The sequence below is a fragment of the Ambystoma mexicanum genome, chromosome 14 (assembly GCF_040938575.1).
Source record: "Ambystoma mexicanum isolate Mex_15411 chromosome 14, UKY_AmexF1_1, whole genome shotgun sequence".
Classification (NCBI taxonomy): domain Eukaryota; kingdom Metazoa; phylum Chordata; class Amphibia; order Caudata; family Ambystomatidae; genus Ambystoma; species Ambystoma mexicanum.
This window is the reverse complement of record NC_090940.1, coordinates 475,374,133-475,396,186: the sequence shown is the minus strand read 5'-3', so window position 1 is coordinate 475,396,186 and position 22,054 is coordinate 475,374,133. Positions and strand designations below refer to the sequence as shown.

At 47.4% G+C, this 22,054-nt stretch overlaps 1 protein-coding gene across 6 annotated transcripts in view; it reads left to right on the top strand.

Annotated features, from left to right (window-relative positions):
* The window catches only part of ATG2B (autophagy related 2B), a 5,509,925-nt gene that overhangs the window by 1,527,387 nt on the left and 3,960,484 nt on the right, over positions 1–22,054 (top strand). For 5 of the 6 annotated variants that reach the window (XM_069637692.1, XM_069637689.1, XM_069637690.1 and 2 more), the window contains one exon: positions 17,402–17,663. In XM_069637692.1, coding sequence (XP_069493793.1) covers positions 17,402–17,663 — 262 coding nt within the window. The remainder of the gene's footprint in view (positions 1–17,401; positions 17,664–22,054) is intronic. The other variant, XM_069637687.1, reaches the window with a different exon arrangement.

Genomic DNA, 22,054 nt, shown 5'->3' with positions numbered 1-22,054 from the left:
CCGATACTGGTATGAATGCAGTGTGGTGTGCTGAAACGCTGGGTGCTTGACCCAATCCACATTCCTTGTTATGGGTGTCTGGATGGAAGAGAATGGCCTGAATACACTGCGAGCCTGATTGGCTGCCTGCCTGCCTAAATGCCCTAGGGAATGATTGGCTGCATCAGCCTGGCTCAGCAGTGTGTATGATGGACAGAACAGTATATCTGGGGACCTCTCACTCAACAGAATTGATCAGAGGCTGAAGTTGAAACTTGAAGCTGCCCATCCTTGAAGCCCAGCTAGAAGAAGAATTATTGCTGCTGCCTTCTTTTGGCCCAATTTGACAGCTGTCGAATCTGTTGACTGAACCGAGGTAGGACCTGGCTAGGAGACCTCTCCCGAGCTACGAGGGAACATCGTGCAGGAAGCTGATCTTCACTGAGGCACCCTGCAAGCCAGTCCCGAAAGGCTGTCGACCAGAGACGGGGCCACAGAGGAATCCTGAAGTGAAGCACCCGGACATCGAAGTCCATCGTTGTCGACCAGGGTTCGGAGGACTGCTGTAACTGCTAGAAGCCCATTGAGTCGTGTTGCCCAGAAATGGGGACACCTTGACGCCGTGCTGCCGACGACCGGGCCGCAGCGCTCCACCTTCGCCTAAGACACTTAGAAATCAAGGACTCCCTTGCCATCATGTCAACCGCTTTGTCCCACTGGAGAAAGTCGAGGTCGTCGACAAACCAAGGAGAATCCGCTGGTGGGTTTCCCGCCACTTGAAGTACACAAAGATAGAGTCCCGATCGCCGACGCCCGCTGCCGGGCCTAAGTTCTTAATCGATCTTCTTTGCGGCAACAATTTCTTGTCATCGAGGTGCACTGAATGCCTCATCTTCACAGGACATCGACGACAGATCGTCGACGAGCACCGCGAAGATCAAAGCTGCTCTCAACAACAGTGTTCCCATTTTCTTCGAATAAATCTCAACGCCCTGTAGCTCCTGCTTTATAGGGAGTTCACCCTCTAGGGATCCGTCGACGAACCTTCGAAGAAACTCTGCTAAACCAGGTACATTGGGGTAGTCGAACTTTTTTGCAGGAAACAAGACTATTTTAAACATATATGGACTCGACTTGTTAATACACTTTTACAGGTTACCCAGGTGGGGGGAACCTCACACAGAACTGCGTCTTTAGTAGGGACAAAGTATTTTGCCATTTGTTTGCCCCAAGTTGTCTTCCTCCCTATGTCTATTGTTGATACACTTTACTATTTGATTTGTATGCCATTGAGACTGTCAGCAGTTGGTGCATTTTAAAGGAGCCAAGAGTTAACTGTGGTACCACATAGTGTACCGATTTACCATATTAGTATTGCCAAAGCACAAAGTGTGTTATTGAGTGTGTATATAAATATTGAACCTTATTTATATAAAGAACTGTGTTATCACTTAACATAGTGTGTGGACATTCCTTTGTGGGGGCTTGGGGACTACAATGTGCTTAAGAACCAGCCCGCATCACCTCCTAAGAGCTTAAGCCTTGATTGCTTGCCCATTGCTACCGCATAGAGAATCTTGGCTGGGGTGCTCTGTGCTTCTACTCTGCCATATAGAGGGAAGGAGTACAGAGACCCCCCTCCAGTCTTAACATATACACCCTGAGCAAACGTGATATGTTCCGGATAGGAACATTTCCTGGAACCTAAGGAGATTACACCACATTATCAGTAGTACTGAGGGTTGGAACGCTAGATGCGACAAAGGCATTCAATTCTGTCAGTTAGGATTGGCTTTATACGACAATGGTTGGACTGGGATTTGGACCGAATAACATGAGATGGGTAAAATTGTTTTATACTAAACCTATGGCGAGAGTTAGAACGGCGGGGGGGGGGGGGGCATCTTCTCTGACAGATGGGAGTTACAAAAAGGCACCAGGCAAGGCTGCCCACTATTTCCAATGCTTTACATAATCGCAATGGAAACAATATCAGCATACCTGCAACAGGAATACAGAGGCAGGGATAGCAATAGATGGGGTGAGGCCTATAGTGTCAATGTACGCAGATGACATGTTACTGTATTTACAGAACCCCGAAGAGAACCTACAACATGTATAAGACGTGCTGGACAATTTTACCAATTTGTCTGGAATCACAATCAACAGGAATAAATAATGTTCATTCCCGCTAGCCAAACTACCTGAGGGCAACCATGTAGAGTTGCTGACACACTTCTGTGGGGAAAAAAACCTCCTTTAGGTACCCAGGACTAGACATCTACCATGACCCGAAACAGGAACACACACACAATACCATACAAATGATGGAAGGGCTAGTAAAATAAATGCAATTCTGGGGGAAGTTACCTCTGTCAGTAATGGGGAGAGCAGCGCTATTAAAAATGGTTGCGCTACCAAGGTTGCTACATTGCTTTGGAAATGTCCCATACAACGTACTGAGACAATTTTTTATAAGACTCGAAAAAGAGTGCAAAAGCTTTCTATGGCAGGGCGGTAGACATAGGGTGGCACTCAACACTCTGCAAAGACCATGAGAAGGAGGGGTTGAGGATTCCAAATTTCAAACTATATTATCTCACATGCCAGATGCAATATGTGTTGGGATGGCTAGCAGATGACCCCACAGTAGCCACAGCACGCCTACAACCAGCAATTCAACATCTACACTTGAAATACCTAGTATGTGTTGCCCCGCCAGAACCACAAGGATATCCACAAATAGTAAAACTGGGCATGCAAATATGGCATAGATCTTGCAAAAAACTTGAAATCAAAGATCCGATATAACCTCAGATACCCCTAGCAGCAGTAATGACAGATTGTAGAGGACTGAGAGCTAGTGTGCGGTCACATTGGGAGACGCGTGGGATCATAACCATTGGGGACCTGAGGGCAGAAAATAACTTGAAATGTCAAGAATTACAGGAAACAGGCGTACATGGAGGGAAATACCTGCTAAACAGTTCTATAATAAACACGATTAAGCTTAGATGGCCATTAATTGGGGAGGATACAATAGGCAGTGAAGAAATAGAAACAATAATAAATATCTCAGAGGGGAGCATACCATATCAAGCTTATAAAATGTGTTCATAGAACATCACTCCAGTGGAGAGCTGAGAAACAGGTTGGGATGGGAGTCTGGGAAAGTCGTTTAGGGATAAGGAATGGCTGAAGGTAGCTAACTATCATAAGAGGGTCTTCAGGAATGCGAGATTGCAACTAATACAATTATATGTAATACAGAGAGCTTACCTAACTCCAGAAGTGATGGCCGAATTCAAAGGTGCAGGCAAACAGAGTTGTCCCAAATGCAATGTGAAAAACGCTGGAATGGTACACATGTTTTAGGAATTTAATACTATACAGATTGGGGAGAAGTTGCACATAAAGTTTCCCAGGCAGGCATACATTTAGATAGCCAATCCCCAGAGGCATGCATGCTGGGTCTCTTCCGGCAGGGTAAAAGGGAAAAAGCACTTGGGAAGATCAAAAACATAATATATGTTTTGGCCAAACGTAGCATATCCATGAACTAGAAATCAGAGAGGGGGCAGTGTGTGGAGAAATGGTGGAGGGATTTGCAAAAATGGACAATAGCAGAAACAGGAGTATGGAAACAGGCAATTAACGAGCAAAAGCAAGACATGTTACAATGGACTGCCTTCACACAAACACTGTTCAACCTAAGTGCGCGAGAAGGTGAGAACTAAATGTGCTGGAAGAAAAGGTCTATTGAGAAGGAAGAGCAAAGGACCAGTGGAAAAGGGAGAAAAGGAATATATTATGGCTAGTTAAGGGGTCGGAAGGGGGGTAGGGGAGAAATGTTAGGATGAGAATGCAGTTAACTAGATGCAGGAAATTCTGATTATTATATGCTTGTAAGTATTCGCCTGTATGCTGTTGTATAAAAGGAAATAAAGAATTTGTTTTTAAAAAACAAAAAAAAGTTCAAATAGGTCTCCCTCTGTCAGGCTCAGACCTCTCAAAGCAAAAAGTACCTGATTCAACGTAGATGTCAAGATGTGCGTCCCTGGGACGTGGCGTACCTGATCTTCCAGAGGATGCGCGTTGTGGAGATGCCAGGCTGTCAATTGATGATGGTCCGAAGAATGGTAACGCCAGAAGCCAGCCCCACTCCCGCCCTACTGGCACAGGGTTGAAGGGGAACTAACTCCTGACGCCACAGTCAAGACACTTCCCTGGAGATTAATGTGGCGCCAGAACAGTGCAAGCACTGACAGGGAAGGCCGTCCAATTGTCCACTGATGCAGTTGTAGGAGGAAAACAGATGCTGGCGACAGGAAGGACGAGGGATCCAACCAAGGGAGGTTCTGGCCAGGAGGAAGCAGACTGGATCAGGCAGTGATAACGGAGAGCCCCTTGGGTGGCCAACAGAGGAGGGAACAGGATCCAGGCAGGGAAACAAAAGGGAGAAACCAAGCAAAAGGAGCTGGGCAGAGGGGAGGCAGGGGCAGGAGGAACAAGGCAGACCAAGGCAGGGAGGTCCAGAGGCAGAACAGGGTCTTCCCAGTGGGCTACGGGGAAGGGCACAAACAGGCTGACAGGGAAAAATAAGGTTCTGAACGAGCAGAATCTTCAGGAGCGAAGCGGTGGGTCGGGAACCAAGCTGTGTTGAGACGCGACTGGCTCCCGACCTGACCGCTAATGAGGAAGTCCTCGCGAAAGCGAGGCCAGACAGGCAACGCCTCCTGGAGCGTGCCCCTGGTGCGAAAGCGAGGCTTGCAACGCAAGCCTCGCGCCGTCAGCCGACTGCGCATGCGTGGAAGCCGGAAGCGAGGCCCGCAACGCACGCCTCGTGCCGTCGCTCGACCGCGCATGCGCGTCAGTCGGGGGCCGGTGGAATGCTCCCAAGCGAGGAGAAGATGCCCCATATCCCTGCGGCCCCCACCGGTAAGAGAAGGTGGTGTCCTAACACTATGCCCCCTCCCAGAAAGGCCAGGAGCCCCAGGTTTCCAGGGATGGTGAAGAAAGAATTTGCGGACCAGACGGGGAGTGTGCACATTCCCTCGAGGCTCCCAGGTACGATCAGAAGCAGGATAACCCTTCCAGGATAACCCTTCCAGTCCACCAAAAACTGAAGCACACCCCGCCGGATCCGTGAATCAAAAATCTCCTGAACCTCGAATTCTGACACACCATCCACATCAATAGCGGAGGGACGAGACCCTGAACGACCATAGGGATCTGGGAGGTAAGGTTTCAATAAAGATACATGAAAAACAGGATGTATCCGCCAAGACGACTGCAACTGTAACCGAAATGCCACTGATGAGATCCGTTTCGTGATCAAAAAAGGCCCAAAGTAACGGGGAGCAAGTTTAGTGGGCAAGTTACGGACTGGTAGGTTCTTAGAAGAAAGCCAAACCCGATTCCCCACCAAAAAAGCGGGTTCGGGACTCTGTCGTCTGTCTGCCTGATCCCTCATGCGCTCGCAAGCCTCGGCAAGAACCCTGGTCTCCTGGGCATGTGTTTCCTGGATCCTGGATACGAGTTCATCAGCGGAAGGCACGGTACTGGACAGGACTCGTCCAAACGGGAAATGTTTGGGGTGAAATCCGTAAGAACATTGGTAAGGACTCATTCCATTAGCCGAATGTACAGCGTTGTTATATGCCACCTCGGCTAGATTCAGATGGGCTGACCAATTGGTTTGAGTGGCATTGGCATAGCAGCGTAAGTACTGTTCTAGCGTTTGGTTGGTACGCTCAGTCTGGCCATTGGTCTGTGGGTGGTAGCCAGAACTAAGGGCCCGTTGGACGTCGAGATGGTGGCATAGTTGGCTCCAAAAGGATGATATATACTAAGATCCACGGTCGGAGATGATCTTTTCAGGAAGTCCATGCAAACGATAGATATTGTGAAGGAAAGCTTGGACCATTTGGACCGAATAGGGATTCCTGAAAACGGAATGAAATTTGCCATCTTGGTAAAACAGTCTATGACGGCCATGATGCAAGTATTGCCTTCAGATGGAGGGAGATCGACGATGAAGTCTGTGGCGATGGTATGTCAGGGATAGGGTGGGGTTTCTAGGAGTTTCAATAGTCCCAGGGGTTTTCTTCGTGGTATCTTAGTCTGGGCACAGATTGGGCAGCTTTACACATACCGTCTGGTCTGGTTGGCCCACCCTGGCCACCAGAATTGCCTTGCTAGCAGTTCCTGGGTGGACCGTATTACCCAATGTCCTCCGAGCTTGGAATCATGGAATCCTTGTAGGATAGCAGTCTGTAATGAAGCGGTGGGAATGAACAACCGGTTTTCATAGTAAAGCATACCGTCCTTTTCCCTAATTTGCAGTTGTTTTAGCAGGGTTCTCCGTTCAGGGCTAGCCAAGGTCCCTTGAGCTATGGAATCCAGAAAAGGTGAGATGTAAGACAAGAAATGCTTTGAGGCAATTAAAGATTGATCCGAATAGCATGTTCGACGTTATCCTCAAGCGAGCGGGAAAGTGCATCCGCTTTCTGATTCTGGGAACTGGGTATATAAGTAATGGTGAAATCGTAGTGTGAGAAGAAGGCGGCCCACCTAGCCTGGCGGGAAGTCAGACACTGTAAGGAACGGAGATACTGCAAGTTGCGGTGATCAGTACGGACCTCTACTGGATACCTTCCGCCCAGTAAATGATGTCGCCATTCTTCAAATGCCGCCTTAATAGCCAGGAGCTCCTTCTCGACAACTGCATAGTTGCGTTCGCTGGCACTTAACTTGCGGGAGTAGTACGCCACTGGGAATTCCGTTCCCGATCCCTGATCCCTTTGTAGTAGCACGGACCCTATGGCGAAATTGGACGCATCGGCCTCAACAATTAATGGTTTCAGTTCATCTGGATGGTGTAGGATAGGAGAAGTGCTAAACGCTTCCTTAAGGCTTCTGAATGCGGTCGTGGCCTCGGTTTCCCAAACAAATGGCACCTTGCTGCTTGTTAAATGTGTTAGAGGAACCGACAACTGGGAAAAATGAGGGATGAACCGTCGATAAAAGTTGACGAAACCCAAGAAACGCTGTAAGGACTTCACGTCATGGGGTTGCCTCCATTCCAGTATAGCTCGTACCTTAGCGGGATCCATCTGAATTCCAGAGTCATTGATTACATAACCGAGGAATTTGATACTGTCTTGATGGAATAGGCATTTCTCTGCTTTGGCATAAAGATGGTTTGAGGACAGTCGACTGAGTACTTCCTTCACATGAGAGACGTGGTCCTCTTGGCACGAGGAAAAAATCAATATGTCATCCAGGTAAAGCTAGACGGTGACTCCGATCAGGTCCGCAAAGATCTCATCCATGAACCGTTGGAAGACGGCTGGAGCATTACACAGGCCGAATGGCATAACCCGGTATTCGTAATGCCCTGAGGGTGTCTTAAAGGCCGTCTTCCATTCATCCCTGGGTTTTATCCGAACCAAATGGTAAGCTCCTCGAAGAACCAGTTTGGAGAAGATACGAGCTGAGCGAAAGGATTCAATGATGTCTCGGATCAAAGGAAAGGGGGTACCTGTCCTTCCGTGTGATGTCGTTCAGTTGTCTGTAATCCACACAGGGACGTAAAGATCCTTCTTTCTTCTTAACGAAAAACAACGGGAATCCAGATGGGGACTTGGAGGGAACAATATATCCCTTACGTAAACATTCTTCCAGATATTCCTGTCATGCCTCTCTCTCCTTGGGGGGTTAAAGAATGCACCTTCCCATGTGGGATGACTGAATCAGGTAAAAGTTCGATGGAACAGTCACAAGACCTATGGGGAGGTAGTGGTATATCCCCAGGTTCCGAGAACACGTCACGGAATGCCACATATTCAGATGGGACGGATTCCAATAAGCAAACCCTAGGTATTCCGTTTCCTTCCATGTTTACTGTGGCTATCAGGGATCTTGGGATGTTCCTTGTAGTAGCGCAATCTCTAGCACAGAGAGCGGAGTCAAACTTTAGAGTCCGTGTTCCCCAGTCGATCTTGGGATTATGCTGCAGCAACCAAGGTAATCCAAGAACAATGGGATATGTTGGGGATTTTATTACATCCAATGATATGATTTCCTGGTGTCCATTGATCCGGAGTTGTAAAGGACCAGAGTGTTCACGAATAGGTCCCGAAGCCAGTGGAGTTCCGTCGATTACTTCTACTAATGAGGCTTGTTCTTTGGTGTGAAGGGGTATGCTGTTCCTCATCGCGAAATCCCCATCCAGATAGTTACCAGAGGCCCCACAATCCACGAGACCGAATGTATCCACAGACTTACTCTGCCAGGCCACCTTGAGTTTTAATACCATCAAGACCGCGGGCTGCATGGGTTGCAGGATGACCTCAGGGTCAGGAAGGACTGTTGCGGATGTAAGGCCCGTCGTAACCTTCCCAATACACGACAGGCCCTTCAGTTTTCCGACTTTCTCAAGGGTCACCGAGGACAGGTACCCAGGAAGTGTCCATCACCCCCACAATACAAACACAGACGTTGATCTCTTCTGCGCTTCTTCTCAGCTTTAGTCAGTGGCCCTCTCATGGCACCCAGTTGCATCGGTTCCGGACCGGTCTCAGTGGTACCTGGTATCCCAATCGGCATCGACAGTGGTCTTGAGATTGTTCTTTCGTATCGCTGCCTCTCACCCTTGCGTTCCGTCAGTCGATGATCAATCCGGAGGACTTGGTCCAGAAGAGCTTGTAAGGTTTCGGGTTCCGGTATGTACAGTAATTCATCTTTATACTCTTCTCTTAATCCTCGTCGAAATAGTGTCTTCTGGGTTATTTCTGGCCATAGTGAATCAGCAGCAATCTGGCGAAAACGACTAATGTACGTAATAATGTTGCTTGATCCCTGTCTCAGATCCACCAATTGGTTCTGTGCTGTGGCCGCCAGATTAGGTGACTGGAAAACCTCCAAGAACGCCTTCTCGAAGGCACCGAAATCACTTCGAATAGGGCTGTTAGCAGCGACCAAGGGTGTTACCCAGGCCAGGGCGTTTTCGGTCAGGTTTCCAAGGATGTAGCCGATCTTAGCCTTATCTTGGCTGAATTGGGAGGAACGAAACAGGAAATGTATCTTACAGTGATTACAGAATTCTGCCACACTCCTCGGATCGCCGTCAAATTTCTGTGGCACTGTATGGGCCATGGCAGTCTCTGCTTGGGATGAACTGCCGGTTCCTTGAGCGACCATCTGCCGCAAAGCCACGTTCTCTTGACTTAGTGCAGTCATCTCTAGTCTCAGGGTCCTCATTTCTTCTCGGAGTTCCTGGACGTCGTCCATCTCCAGTCCTGGGCGGGTAGTAAGGCGCGTCTCAATCTGTCAAGATGTGCGTCCATGGGACGTGGCGTACCTGATCTTCCAGAGGATGCGCGTTGTGGAGATGCCAGGCTGTCAATTGATGATGGTCCGAAGAATGGTAACGCCAGAAGCCAGCCCCACTCCCGCCCTACTGGCACAGAGTTGAAGGGGAACTAACTCCTGACGCCACAGTCAAGGCACTTCCCTGGAGATTAATGTGGCGCCAGAACAGTGCAAGCACTGACAGGGAAGGCCGTCCAATTGTCCACTTGAGCAGGTAGGAGTTGGTCCAGCTTCTGATGCAGTTGTAGGAGGAAAACAGATGCTGGCGACAGGAAGGACGAGGGATCCAACCAAGGGAGGTTCTGGCCAGGAGGAAGCAGACGGGATCAGGCAGTGATAACGGAGAGCCCCTTGGGTGGCCAACAGAGGAGGGAACAGGATCCAGGCAGGGAAACAAAAGGGAGAAACCAAGCAAAAAGAGCTGGGCAGAGGGGAGGCAGGGACAGGAGGAACAAGGCAGATCAAGGCAGGGAGGTCCAGAGGCAGAACAGGGCCTTCCCAGTGGGCTACAGGGAAGGGCACGAACAGGCTGACAGGGAAAAACAAGGTTCTGAACGAGCAGAATCTTCAGGAGCGAAGCGGTGGGTCGGGAACCAAGCCGCGTCGAGACGCGACTGGCTACCGACCCGACTGCTAATGAGGAAGTCCTCGCGAAAGCGAGGCCAGACAGGAAACGCCTCCTGGAGCGTGCCCCCGGTGCGAAAGCCAGGCATGCAACGCAAGCCTCGCGCCGTCACCCGACTGCGCATGCGCGGAAGCCGGAAGCGAGGCCCGCAACGCAAGCCTCGCGCCGTCGCTCGACCGCGCATGCGCGTCATTCGGGGGCCGGTGGAATGCTTCCAAGTGAGGAGAAGATGCCCCATATCCCTGCGGCCCCCACCAACGGTAGCGGGGATACAATCCCCAGCGGCGCCTGGCACCAAGGGAGCCTCTCAAGGGCCGCCCACCGGTAAGAGAAGGTGGTGTCCTAACACTAGATCTCCCTCAGCCGGGCTCGGAACTCGCAATCACACACTTGCAGGGGTTCCTTTCCCCTAGCTTTATTCACATTCAGTCGGGCTCGGACCTTTCATCGATGTCGAAGACATTTGAATGTGCAAGGCTTTCACTATGGACCTCCGCAAGACCACTTTGAGTTTCACTTTCACTCTCCTTTTGTGTTATTTGCCCCAGTGTCTCTTGGTAGTTCTGTAACATAAGCAAAAAAGTTCTAAAATCTTTCCCTTCAAGCATTCACCTTTTCACTAACTACCCTTTTTGCTGGGGTTAATATTGACTATTATGCATTTGAGTTCATTCACTTTGCGGCTTCAATTCAGGAGTCAAGTTGAATACCACAGGTTTGGCAACCACGCCCCCCCCCCCTCGCCCCCAAACTCCGTCGTTCACCCGGGAGGGTCGCTGGCGTCCTTGAACACAATGCAGTCTTCTTGTCTGGGATTTGGCGCTCTCCCGGTTTTTCAGAGGCAACGACCGCCTGTAGGGAACTTTAGGGTTTCCCTAACCCTGTATTCTGGTCCCTCGGTCAGTTGTTCTGCTCTAGTCGGTTAGCCTTGCCCCAGAGGTTCTGCTCCTTCTCGTGTTCCACCCTGCTCCAATTCCCATGGGTCTCCCTCAGTCGGGCTCGGACCCTCTCGCTTTGCACAAAAATTCAATAAAGAAATATTTTTCTCTGGACTTCAGGTCCCACAATGCAGCTTTCCTAATTTGCTCCCACTTCACCAGCTCCCCATAAAGGCATTCTGCACGTTCTGGGAGTTTGTGGGGTTTCCAATGGGGCTTTTCCGGGGTCAGGGTCTTCCCACATGCCCCTCAGAGGCCTGGGTTTTAATGTTACACCGAGGGGGATGAGCCTTGGCTTGGGTCCTGTCAGATAGTTCCAGCTGCCCTGGTCTGGCTGTCTTGAAGCGCAGCTCTCTTGCCACACTACATCCTTTCCTGCACTCACAGGCCCAGTGACTTGGCAGCCTGTCCTCCTTCTCAGGTTCTCTAAAGCTTCTCCTTAGCTCTTCTGGACAGCGCGAGCCTCTCAGCCTCCCCAGCTCGCTCAAAGTTTGCCTGGGTGCTCTGCCTTTTATACTGACTGGGAGCCTTAACAGGTTTCAGGTGGGAATCATTGTGGAAGGAGGCCTGACCTTGCCTGGCCTCATTATCGGGACAAAATGGCAACTGCCCATAGGAATCCCTGGCGCATTGGCTCCTATGGGTAATCTTCATAGCTCTCTTTTTCCTCTTCTTCTTAGTATTGTTAAAAAATGGGAGGGGGTGGTTTGTAATGGCACTTAACATATTTCCCAAGAGCAGAGTGGGCGTGATGGTGACTGAGCGCCTGACCCTGGTTGGTCTTATTAGTGGGACAGGGCCGTTGCATATCATTATAGGCAATCTTCCTAGTCTCTGTCTTTGAGTTTTTATAGTGGATGAGGGGATTGTGGGAGTTGTAGTTTTTATTAGGGATCATGGAAAAACCCTGTGGGTTTTTGTCGGGGTGAAGGGAGCAGATGTATTGTTGTGGGTGAATCGGTTTTGGGGGATAATATCCCATGATGACTGAGAGGATGTCGGATAGGGATGTATTGAAATGGGGGTATACCATGTCTCACCTGAGGGCGTTCCTACCACAATGTCCAAGGGTCCCTTTCCCAGGTGATCCTCCCTCGCTTGTCCGCACCCAGGGTTGGGATCCAAGAGCAATGGTCCTCCCCTGGCAACCTGAGTTAGAGCTCCCTGGGAATAGCATGGGAGAAATGCATCAGGTTTCTCACAGAACTGTGCACTAGAGGTTCTCGACTTCAAAAACCCTCTCCGAACCGACATCCTCTTTGACAACAGCGGCGGCTCCGGTGTATTCGTTTTCCTTCTTCAGCTGCTGCAACTGAGGCTCACAACTCCTACTACTGCTCCATCTTCTTGGTCTCATGGCCTGCACATGAAGGGGCCTTAAATACCCTAAAGTCCCGTTTAGGTGTGGGTCAGACCAATTAGCTGCATACTGCAGTTTCATGCCTCTGAGCCTCTCTTCCTCATCCCAGTACATCGAGCATTGTGGGACTTGACGTCCAGAATGTTTTGGACTCTTTTAATGTCTTGAATACAGCTTTCAATCTTCTTTACTTCACTCTTCTTATTGAATACACCTTTAGGACGAGATTTCAGAGGGATTAATGACTGGTTCAGACTTAGGGGCAATCATGTTCTTAGCAGCTAGAATGTTAATGCTCTGATTCCTATGTCATTGCAACAGTTTTCACTACTAACAAAGTAGGTAGTTTTGGGAAGCGAAGCTTCACTCTGACAACGAGCCATTAAATATTCTGGATGATGGAGATGGCTCCCTCTGAGGAAGACAAATATTGCGTCTCTCTTAACGGAGCCTTCCAATTCCCTTGGGGCCCTTCTCCTCCCAGGTGATCCACCCGGCTAATACTACCCTCAGGGTTCGGATCAGGTAGCAGCTGCCTTGCCCTTGCCACCTGAGAAGAGACTTTAGGTAGGGTTTCTGTTAAGACTTCGCAGGATTCATCACAGAGGGCCTATTTAAAGGAGAAAAAGACTGCATTTGTTGATCTGTTACTGTTATGGAAGGAAACCTTATTACAAGTCGGCTGTCAATTTCAACACATTCTGAATGAGGCCCACATTACAGAATTAAAAACAATGTATATGTACAATGTACGTAAACTTATAAGAACAGGGTTAAACTTACGATGGGATGGGATCTGATTTTCTTCATTGTGGTTCGCTGAGCTGTACTTTAAAAGAAGGCTCCCTCCATTTTCACAATAGAAAGGTACAATCCAAGCACATCGTGTTTAATTTTTTTCACTAGCATTCCATCTTCATTAAATGTCTTTACAGTAGCCAGCCAACTATATATGGCCATCACTCATAAATGTTTACGGACATTTTATTGGGAAAACTCATGGCAACTGGATTGCAGAGGAATATAGACATCCAACTCCTGCAATAACTTGAAGCAATATATCCCATTCTTTGTTGAGCTCCTGGCTGGAGGCCACCTTAGAAGAATTACTCTACATGGTAATCTAATCACAGTCAGTGGCGATAAAGCACAGCCCCCAACTTTAAGAGCCATAAGGGTTCACGAAGAGCCACACACCTAGGAGTCTGAGTCATTTCTCTAGTATGATCTGGATCGAACACACTGGGGAAAAATAGATATGATATGATATGGAATTTGTAACGTGCCTATACACAAGTGTTTCAAGGCGCGACGAGGCAGGGCGGGGGGGGACAAAGGGAGACAGACAACGATCCTGCTAGGCCAGGTGTCATTCAGATCGCGCAAGTGCAAGGTTAAGGGGACGGGAAAAGTGCAAGGGGGAAAGGGAGGGGGGAAAGTGCAGTACACGGTTAGTAACGAACAAGATGAATAATAAGGGCCAGCTGGTGGCAAGTGCAAGATAAGTGCAGACAAGTGCTGGGCAGAGGGGCTGTAGCGATCCAGAGACAGTCCTGCAGTGCAGGGGTTGCCGGGAAGGCAGTGCAGGGGAGAGTGGCTGGGCCAAGGACCGAGATTGGTGAGTGGCCCAGTTGCTGATTTAGTACAATTTCAGTGATTTAGCAGGGGAGAGAGGGAGAGAAAGCAGAAGGAAAGAGGAGGGTTTTGAGGCACTTCTGGAACCGGAGATGGTTCTCCTCAAGTTTTAGGGAGGCAGGAAGGCTGTTCCAGAGGGAGGCCCCTGCAGCAGAGAGAGATCTCCCACCAACCTGTTGCTTAGAGAAGCGGCTGACCCTGAGGGAGTTGGAGGCGGATGAGCGAAGTGCACGAAAAGGAAGATAATTAGGAAGGGAGAGTTGAAGGTATTTTGGCCCCAGGCCCCAGAAGGCCTTGTGGACAATGCAGAGGGTTTTGAACTTAATCCTCGCAGCCACAGGGAGCCAGTGTAGCGATTTCAGTCCTGGAGAGATGCGGTCCTTCGGCTTGAGGCCAAGGACAAGTCTCGCTGTCCTGTTCTGGATGAGTTGCAGAGGGCGGAGAGTAGAGGCAGGCAGATTTAGGTAGAGGCTGTTACAGTAGTCCAGCTTCGAGAGAACCAGGGCTCTGGAGACAGTGAGCTTCTGGGGGAAGGAGAGGAAAGGAAGGATACCTTTGAGGAGGTGCAGCAGGTAGTGTGACTTCTTAGAAACGTCAGAAATGTGAGGCGAGAAGGAGAGAGTGGAGTCGAAGATGACCCCGATGTTTTTAGCCTTGCAGGTAGGAGCAGGAAGAGGGCCAAGAGAGGCCGGCCAGAGAGCTGCAGGGAAGGAGGCAGTGGGTGTGCCGATGAGTAGAATCTCGGTCTTACTGGCATTAAGGCAGAGGTCGTTGGCGGCACACCATTCCTGGATAGCCGAAAGACAGTCAGATGAGGGAAGTTGAAGAGGAGGCCGAGGGTAGCCTGAAAATGAGCTGGGTATCATCAGCATAGCACTGAAAATAGGGGCAGAGAGCAGCGATGCAGTGGCCGAGAAGTGCCAGGTACTGGTTGAACAGCCAGGGAGAGAGGTTAGAACCCTGGAGGACACCACAGGTAGAGAAAAAGATGTCAGACAGGAAAGACCCCAGTTGGACCTGGGAGGGTCGATTTGAGAGCAAAGAGGTCAGCCAAGCCAGACCCTGACCAGTGAGACCAGCAAAGTGGAGGGGAATCACACAATTGAGCATTGAAGGGCTTTCTTGCTTATACAATCCAAAAGATATTCTTAATTAATAAATGAACATACGTGGTTGTCCCTAGCGTGTGCTTCTCCTTCAGTTCTGTTCTCACTTCTCCCAACTGGTTCACAATTACACTACCCAACATCATAACACATCTAATATTTAACCATTGAAGAAGGCACTGGCCAGCTCTTGTGGGAAGGTGGAAAGTACGCTGTGCTGTCTTAAAGAGCAAGTGTAAAATAGTTATTTTTCTGTATAACTTTGGAGTTCTTAGAATTTGGATTCTGCTTCTTGACCATTCACCTGATCACACATGGCTGCTTGCCAGTTTAGTTTGCAAGTATGTTTTCTCTTTAACTACTGTGTGTAATGATATAGCATTTATTTTACAGCCAGCCACTTATTCTGGTATAGTTACCATGGCCCTTGTGTACAGCTTGGCAGATTATCGTGAGGGGTCAGAAATGAGAGACTGACACAAACTTGTAATTTTCTCAAGATTTGTCATGGTCCTGTTTTATTCAAACAAAAAGGAAGATGGAATAAAAGCCTATCCTTACAAGAATGTTCTTACCTCGCAAACTAAAGATAAAGAAAGTTTAACCTTGTGTCCAAATATATCTGACCCTCAGACTAACATATACAACCAAAATGTGTAAGGTAAATATATCTGTTTCCAGTTCCAGCGCCCTTCACCATGGCTTGCCTCTGTGACTCTGCCTCGGAACTGGTCTCCCGCGCCACGTCCTCTGTAGCTTTCCGCTCCTTCTCCTTCCTTAAAACTGCGGCCACCTCCTCCTCTCCTTCTGCACCCGTGTGCATGGCAAGTCGGACCATTTTTAAATCTCCCTCACAGCTGATGATTCTTTAAACAACTAGTCAGTCAGCGTCTTTAGCTTAAGGTTGTTCCTGTTCCACATTGACTTCTCTCCTCTTCCTCGTCCTAGTACCATAGGTGTTATGGGAATTGAAGTCCATAATGTTTTTAAACTTTCCAGGGCTATTTTGTTTCAATTGTTTGTTGGACTTGAGCTTGTCAGAAACAGAAGCTGTTATGTGAATATTAGCAGTTACATTACTTGGCACCACTTTACAATACGCCATCAGTGTTTCAGGGAGGTTGGAAGAATCATGTGTTAATGGAGTTACCACTTTCCCCCGATGTGTCTCCTCCCATATGATCCTCCCTCATAATGCCACCTCAAGGGTCAGGATCAGGTCGTGGCTGCCTTCCCCTGGCCATTTGAGAGGTTGCCAGTACCGGGGTTTTAGTGATGATTTCACAGGATTCATCACATTATTCAGTGCAGAATTATAAGATACATGAGGCCAGTGTGCAGCCTGGTGACGCTTCTGCATAAACTTGTCATCACCAATTTAACAGAAGGAAAAGTCAACATCATGCTTTAAAGTTTCTTCATAAACTGGTACCATGTGGTAAGGGCATGTGTAAGTGCTGTGTTTTTCTTTTATTTTAGGACTGAGTAAAGTGGACGCTAGGAGGATATGTAAGCATTTATAGTGTCCTTTTCTCTTGCACTGCAGATATGATTGCCATCAAAAGCAGTTCCTTTAACAATATTACAGTTAATGTTATATATTATCGACTGTGCGATTTAAGTAAGGCCTACCATTGCAAGATGATGGCTGTGTCTACTCTGAGGAATCAGTGACAATGTGTGGCATCAGCATTGCATGGCTCAGAATGCTGTTCTTCTGGTTTTGTTTTCAGTACTTTGTGTGTTCCTTGTACATCCCTGAAGACAGTTGTCTAACACAGTATGTTCTAAAATGTATTGTTACATTTTCACATCATATGCTGTTGGTCTAAATGTTTCACACAGAAGGAAATCAGTTTCTAGGCTAAAACAATATTCGCGTACAAGTAAATTGTAACATTGGCAGGTAAGCACTCCCATTGAAAGACAGAAACCATGAAAATTCTCCTTTAGGCAAGAAGGCACATTTGAATATCATGGAGCAGCTGATTGCAACCAGGATCCCTCTAATATGTACCTGCAAGAAGATGTCTGTTGGAGAGCTGTGGCTCTCTCTAGAGCCAGATCTTAAAAATAAATTATGCTGTTATGATTTTTTGTTCAGCCTTAGTCTACTATATTGTGGTTGTTCTATGGAAGATAAGTATTTGAGACTATTTGCATGTTTTTATTTATAAAGAAGAGGTAAATCATTGGCGTGTATTTCTATAGTGATGATGTAAGAAATAACCAACCCGACCATCTTGAGTATGGAACATTAACAAGTCCTTTCTGAGTTGTGCTAGTAAAATACTTCACTTTAGAAAGTTAGCATTCCAATATCTTTTCATTGTAAATCCGCTACATTTAAGGCTATGCAAGATACATTTTCTTTATATTCCAGCAGTTCCATCACGAACAATTTCATTGGATGATTCTAGGCCTGAGCTTGTGTTTAAACTGACAGTTGGCTCATTGTCAGTATCTGTTCTTCACATTGACCCGCTATCACAACCTGAAACCTCCATGAACTTGAACCCACTGACACTCATGGCTTTGGACTACTTCAGACAAATAGCAAAGATTGATCCCATTAAGTTGTCAGCCGACGGGTTCCTATCTTTCCGAGAAGTGTTTGCTGAAGCCTGTGCTCATGACCACCTCAGGTACCAGTTAATTTTCTAACATTAAGAAACTGAGTGAGATAGCCATTAGCATTCCGTATAAAAGTTTATTTGTACATTATAATACAAGTATTGTTATATTGTATTGTTTAAAATAACTATTTATTGTTAATCAGTAATATGAGTTGGGACTTTCATGAGAAGACTCGCCAGTTTCTCCTAGTTGGGTTCCTTTGGGCTTTCAGCTTTTGTCATATTTTGTTTGTTCGTCTTTCCGGTAACACAGTTGCTAACCACATTCCTGACACAATACAAAGGTTGGTGGTTGGCTCCTTTAGCTCCATTGCACCTCTATAGTATTTATATTTTGAGCTATGATGGGTTTAAGTCCTTATGTTACAAGACTCTTTGAAGAGAAAACTCTGTTGTGCAAAATTAGACTGAGGAGATTGTTATCACTGTTTAGGCTGTTTTTGTACCATCCTCTGTTGAGGATGCCACAACCACTAACCATATGGTGAAGGCCAACATACCTGGCAAGAAAGGGAAGCCACACCTCCCTTAAGGTAGGAAACCGGGACAGAGCGGCACGACTTAACTCTCAGGTAGAGTAGACTGTCATGGAGGTATAATTAGTCCACACACATACCTCTACAAAATACACCACAATGACGACTGAGAATATATACTAAATAATAAAGTCGCTCATATAAAACTATAAGTTCAAATAAGTACTTGGTTAATAATGCACACTATTAAAAATAAGATACCAGGCATATGGTAAAAACAGTAATGCCTATTCAAGGACTCCCCTACCCCAATTTCTATATGGTCGCCCTACGCTGGAGGTGAGCACCCAGCGTAAAATAACATGGGGTGGTTGTGATGCTGGAAATGCATTGGAGAGAGAGGGTCTCCCTGTCCTTGTCCTGTAGTCCTTTTGCATGTGTGTTCTGTGTTGTTTTCTGCACAGGAGTCCATGCGGGACTCCTGGCAGTGCAGCTCTTCCTCTTTTTGGTTTGGTGAACAGACCCTTGGGATACCCTTATGGCACCCATGGGTAAGGGTACAACCCTGCACCCATAGTGTATGTTTTTGGTCACCTGTGTGTGTGGCCCACAGAGCAGGGTATGGGCTGGTGGCAGGTCCATGCTGAATTGGACAAGTGCTCTGAGTATTCTACATTTTGGGATACCCAGGCCCTGCGACTGGAATCAGTTGATTCCTGATAGGAGACAAGATTGCCCCTGTGGCCTCTTGCTTTCTATTGCCTGTTACCTTGTTGTCCCAAGTCCTAGGAAGCCCTGACTCTGTCCCTTTCCCTGACTGGCTGTTGGGTGGAAGTTCCATATATGGTATTGTGGGGAAGTCCAGGCCAGGCTGGCTGGAGCCTTCCCAGTGACTGTATGTTGTGGTTACACCCTTGGGGTGGGACCTGGGTTAATGGAGTGTGTGACCAATATACATTTCATGTTATGGGTGTCTGGTTTCTGGTATATAACACAATGACTGAGACAGCCCTGCCCGAAACTGGTATGAATGCAGTGTGCAGTGCTGAATGGCTGGGTGCTTGTCCCAATCCACATTCCTTGTTGCGAGTGTCTGGATGGAAAAGAATGGCCTGAATGCAAGGTGAGCCTGATTGGCTGTCTTCTTGCATGAATGCCCTGCTGAATGATTGGCTGCTGAGCCTGGCCCAGCAGTGTAAATGAAAGATGGAACAGTATATCTGGGGACCTCTCGCTTACTGGAATTGTTCAGAAGCTGAAGTCGAAACTTGATGCTTAACCTTGAAGCCCAGCTGGGAGAGAAGAATTGCTGCTGCTTTCCTTCGCCGATCTAAAAGTTGTTGTGTCTCCAAGAACTGATCGAAGAGAGGACCTGGCTAGGAGACCTCTTCCCACGCTACGAGGAAACATCGTGCACCAGCTCACCTTCACCAAGGCTCCCTGGACGTCAGTCATCAAAAGGCTGCCGACCGGAGATGGGGACCGCTGAGGAATCTGAAGTGAAGTGCCAGGACGTCGAAGTCATTGATAACCGACACTGTCCACCGAGGTTCGGAGGACTGCTGTAATCTCGTCGACTGGAGCCGCAACGCTCCATTGCCTAGGACACTTTGAAATCAAGGACTACCTTGCTCATCACTGTCGACTGCTTTGTCCTGCCGGAGAAAGTCAAGGTTGCTGACGAACCGAGGAGAATCCGCTGGTGGTTTTCTCACCACCCGAAGTCCTCAAAGACGCCGACAAAGATCTGAAAGCCAGACGTGGTTGAGTCCCGATCGCCAACGTCAAACGCCAATGACCCGACGCCCTTGCTGTGCCTACATTCATTGATATGCTTTGCGGCAACACATTTTCGTTGTCGAGGTGCGCCACACACCTCATCTTCGCAGGACGTCCACGACCGATCATCGACGAGCACTGCAAGGACCAAGCTGCTGCATCGACAACATTGTTCACCCCTTTCTTCTAGGAATCTCGACGATCCGTGGCTCTTGCCTTAAAGGGAGTTCACTCAACAAGGATCCGTCGACAAACTCTGCTAAACCAGGTACATTGGGGTAGTAGAACCTTTTTAGAAGGAACCAAGACTATATTAAACAATATATGGACTGGGCTTGTCAATATACTTTATTTACAGGTTGTCCAGGTAGGGGGGGTCCTCACACAGAACTTTGTCTTGCGCTAGGGACCCAGTATTCTGCCAATTGTTTACCCACTTGTTTCCCTCCTATGTCTGGTGTTCGTTCACATTTCTATTAGACTTGTATGTAATTTACAACTGTCAGCAGTTGATGCATTTATTGGAGTCAAAAGTTAACTGTGGTACCACATAGATATTGTACATATTTATCATTATAGTATTCCCTGAGGACAAAGTGTGTTATTGTGTGTGTATATAACTTGAACCTTATTTATATAAAGAACTGTGTTATCACTAACATAGTGTGTGGACATTCCTTTGTGGGTGCTTAGGGACTACACTGTACTTAAGAACCAGCCCGCTCCACCTCGTGAAAGCTTAAGCCTTGATTGCTCGTCCATAGCCTCATTATAGAGAATTTTGGCTGGGGTGCTCTGCGTTTCTGCTCATCCATAGAGAAGGCAGGAGTACAGATAACCCCCCCTCCAGTCTTTACAGTGGTGGGTACAGGGAACCAGGTAATCTAGCAAGCAGGTATGTGTACCCTATGGGGCTGCACAATAATGTTCAGTGTCCTAAAGACACCACCTAACCCTTATATGTGTGGAAGACCCTACCCCTGATGGCCAGCATCTAACATGTATGGTAAGATCTGGGCTAAAAAGAGAAAAACACTATTTAACCATCCGGAAAAAGATGTGTAAAAACCCCAAAGGCCCATAACTATAATCTGGTTCATAAGTATCTCCTAGGACATTAGATTAAAATATATGCATAAGTACATATATTGATACATTTCAGTCATAGAGTATGAAACAAATATAAACCATAGCCAAAGGCTTCCAAAAATTATGAAACATTTTAAACCCAACTATCTTTTTTTAAAAATTGTTATTGTTTTATTGTTTAAAAAATAATTCAACCTTTGACAATTTCACTTAAAACAATAATGTACTTGAACACTTTACATAAAACGAAGTAAAGCACAATGCAACATGGAAAAGAAACAGTAACAATTCATTAAAAAAATATATATATTCTTTTTGCACAAAAGAAGAAAAAAACCTCTAAAATTGAAGTTTGGGTATCCACTAAGAAATCCACGTACATGGTCAATCATTACTGAATCAATGAAGGACACAGTAGCTGTTCAGATAAGCAGCAGTTCACATCGCTTCAATATCTAAGCTAACCTTTATTCTGAGTTTGTGAAACACTTTGTCACAGAGCTGTTTCAAGGCAGCACAGTCTAGCAATACATGCTTCAGTGTTTCATTCACAGATTTGTTTTTACAAAATCTGTAGAAGGCAGCGGCCTCCCTGGCTATGCCTTTGATGTTATCAGATTAAGGTGAAATCTCAGGAAAGTTGATCGACGGCCTTACTAGAATAAATTAATAAACATGGGGACAGACAACCCTCCTTTTTATGATCGGCCTTCAGATTGCGTAGGACGGAATATGAATGAAACTCTGTCACCGTATTGGACCAGTCCACTATAGAAAGGGCCTTTTTGACTTTTATCGGGGTCCCCTTTTAGGTCCCTCTCTGAGCAGCCAGTTTGGCTAGTGACAAAAGGGCTAGCCCCCTAAGGTCTTGTAGGGCATGAGAGACCCCCTACAACCCCTCCCAGCCCACCCCACTCACATGCCTCAGCAAAATCCTCCATCAGGGAATTAGCTGTTGGTAGGAGCATTTTCCTATAGAAGGATAGATATTGCCACCGGGCTCTGGCCTTCAAAGAGGTAATGCCCAATCGATAATTGCATGCGGCACGGAAGATG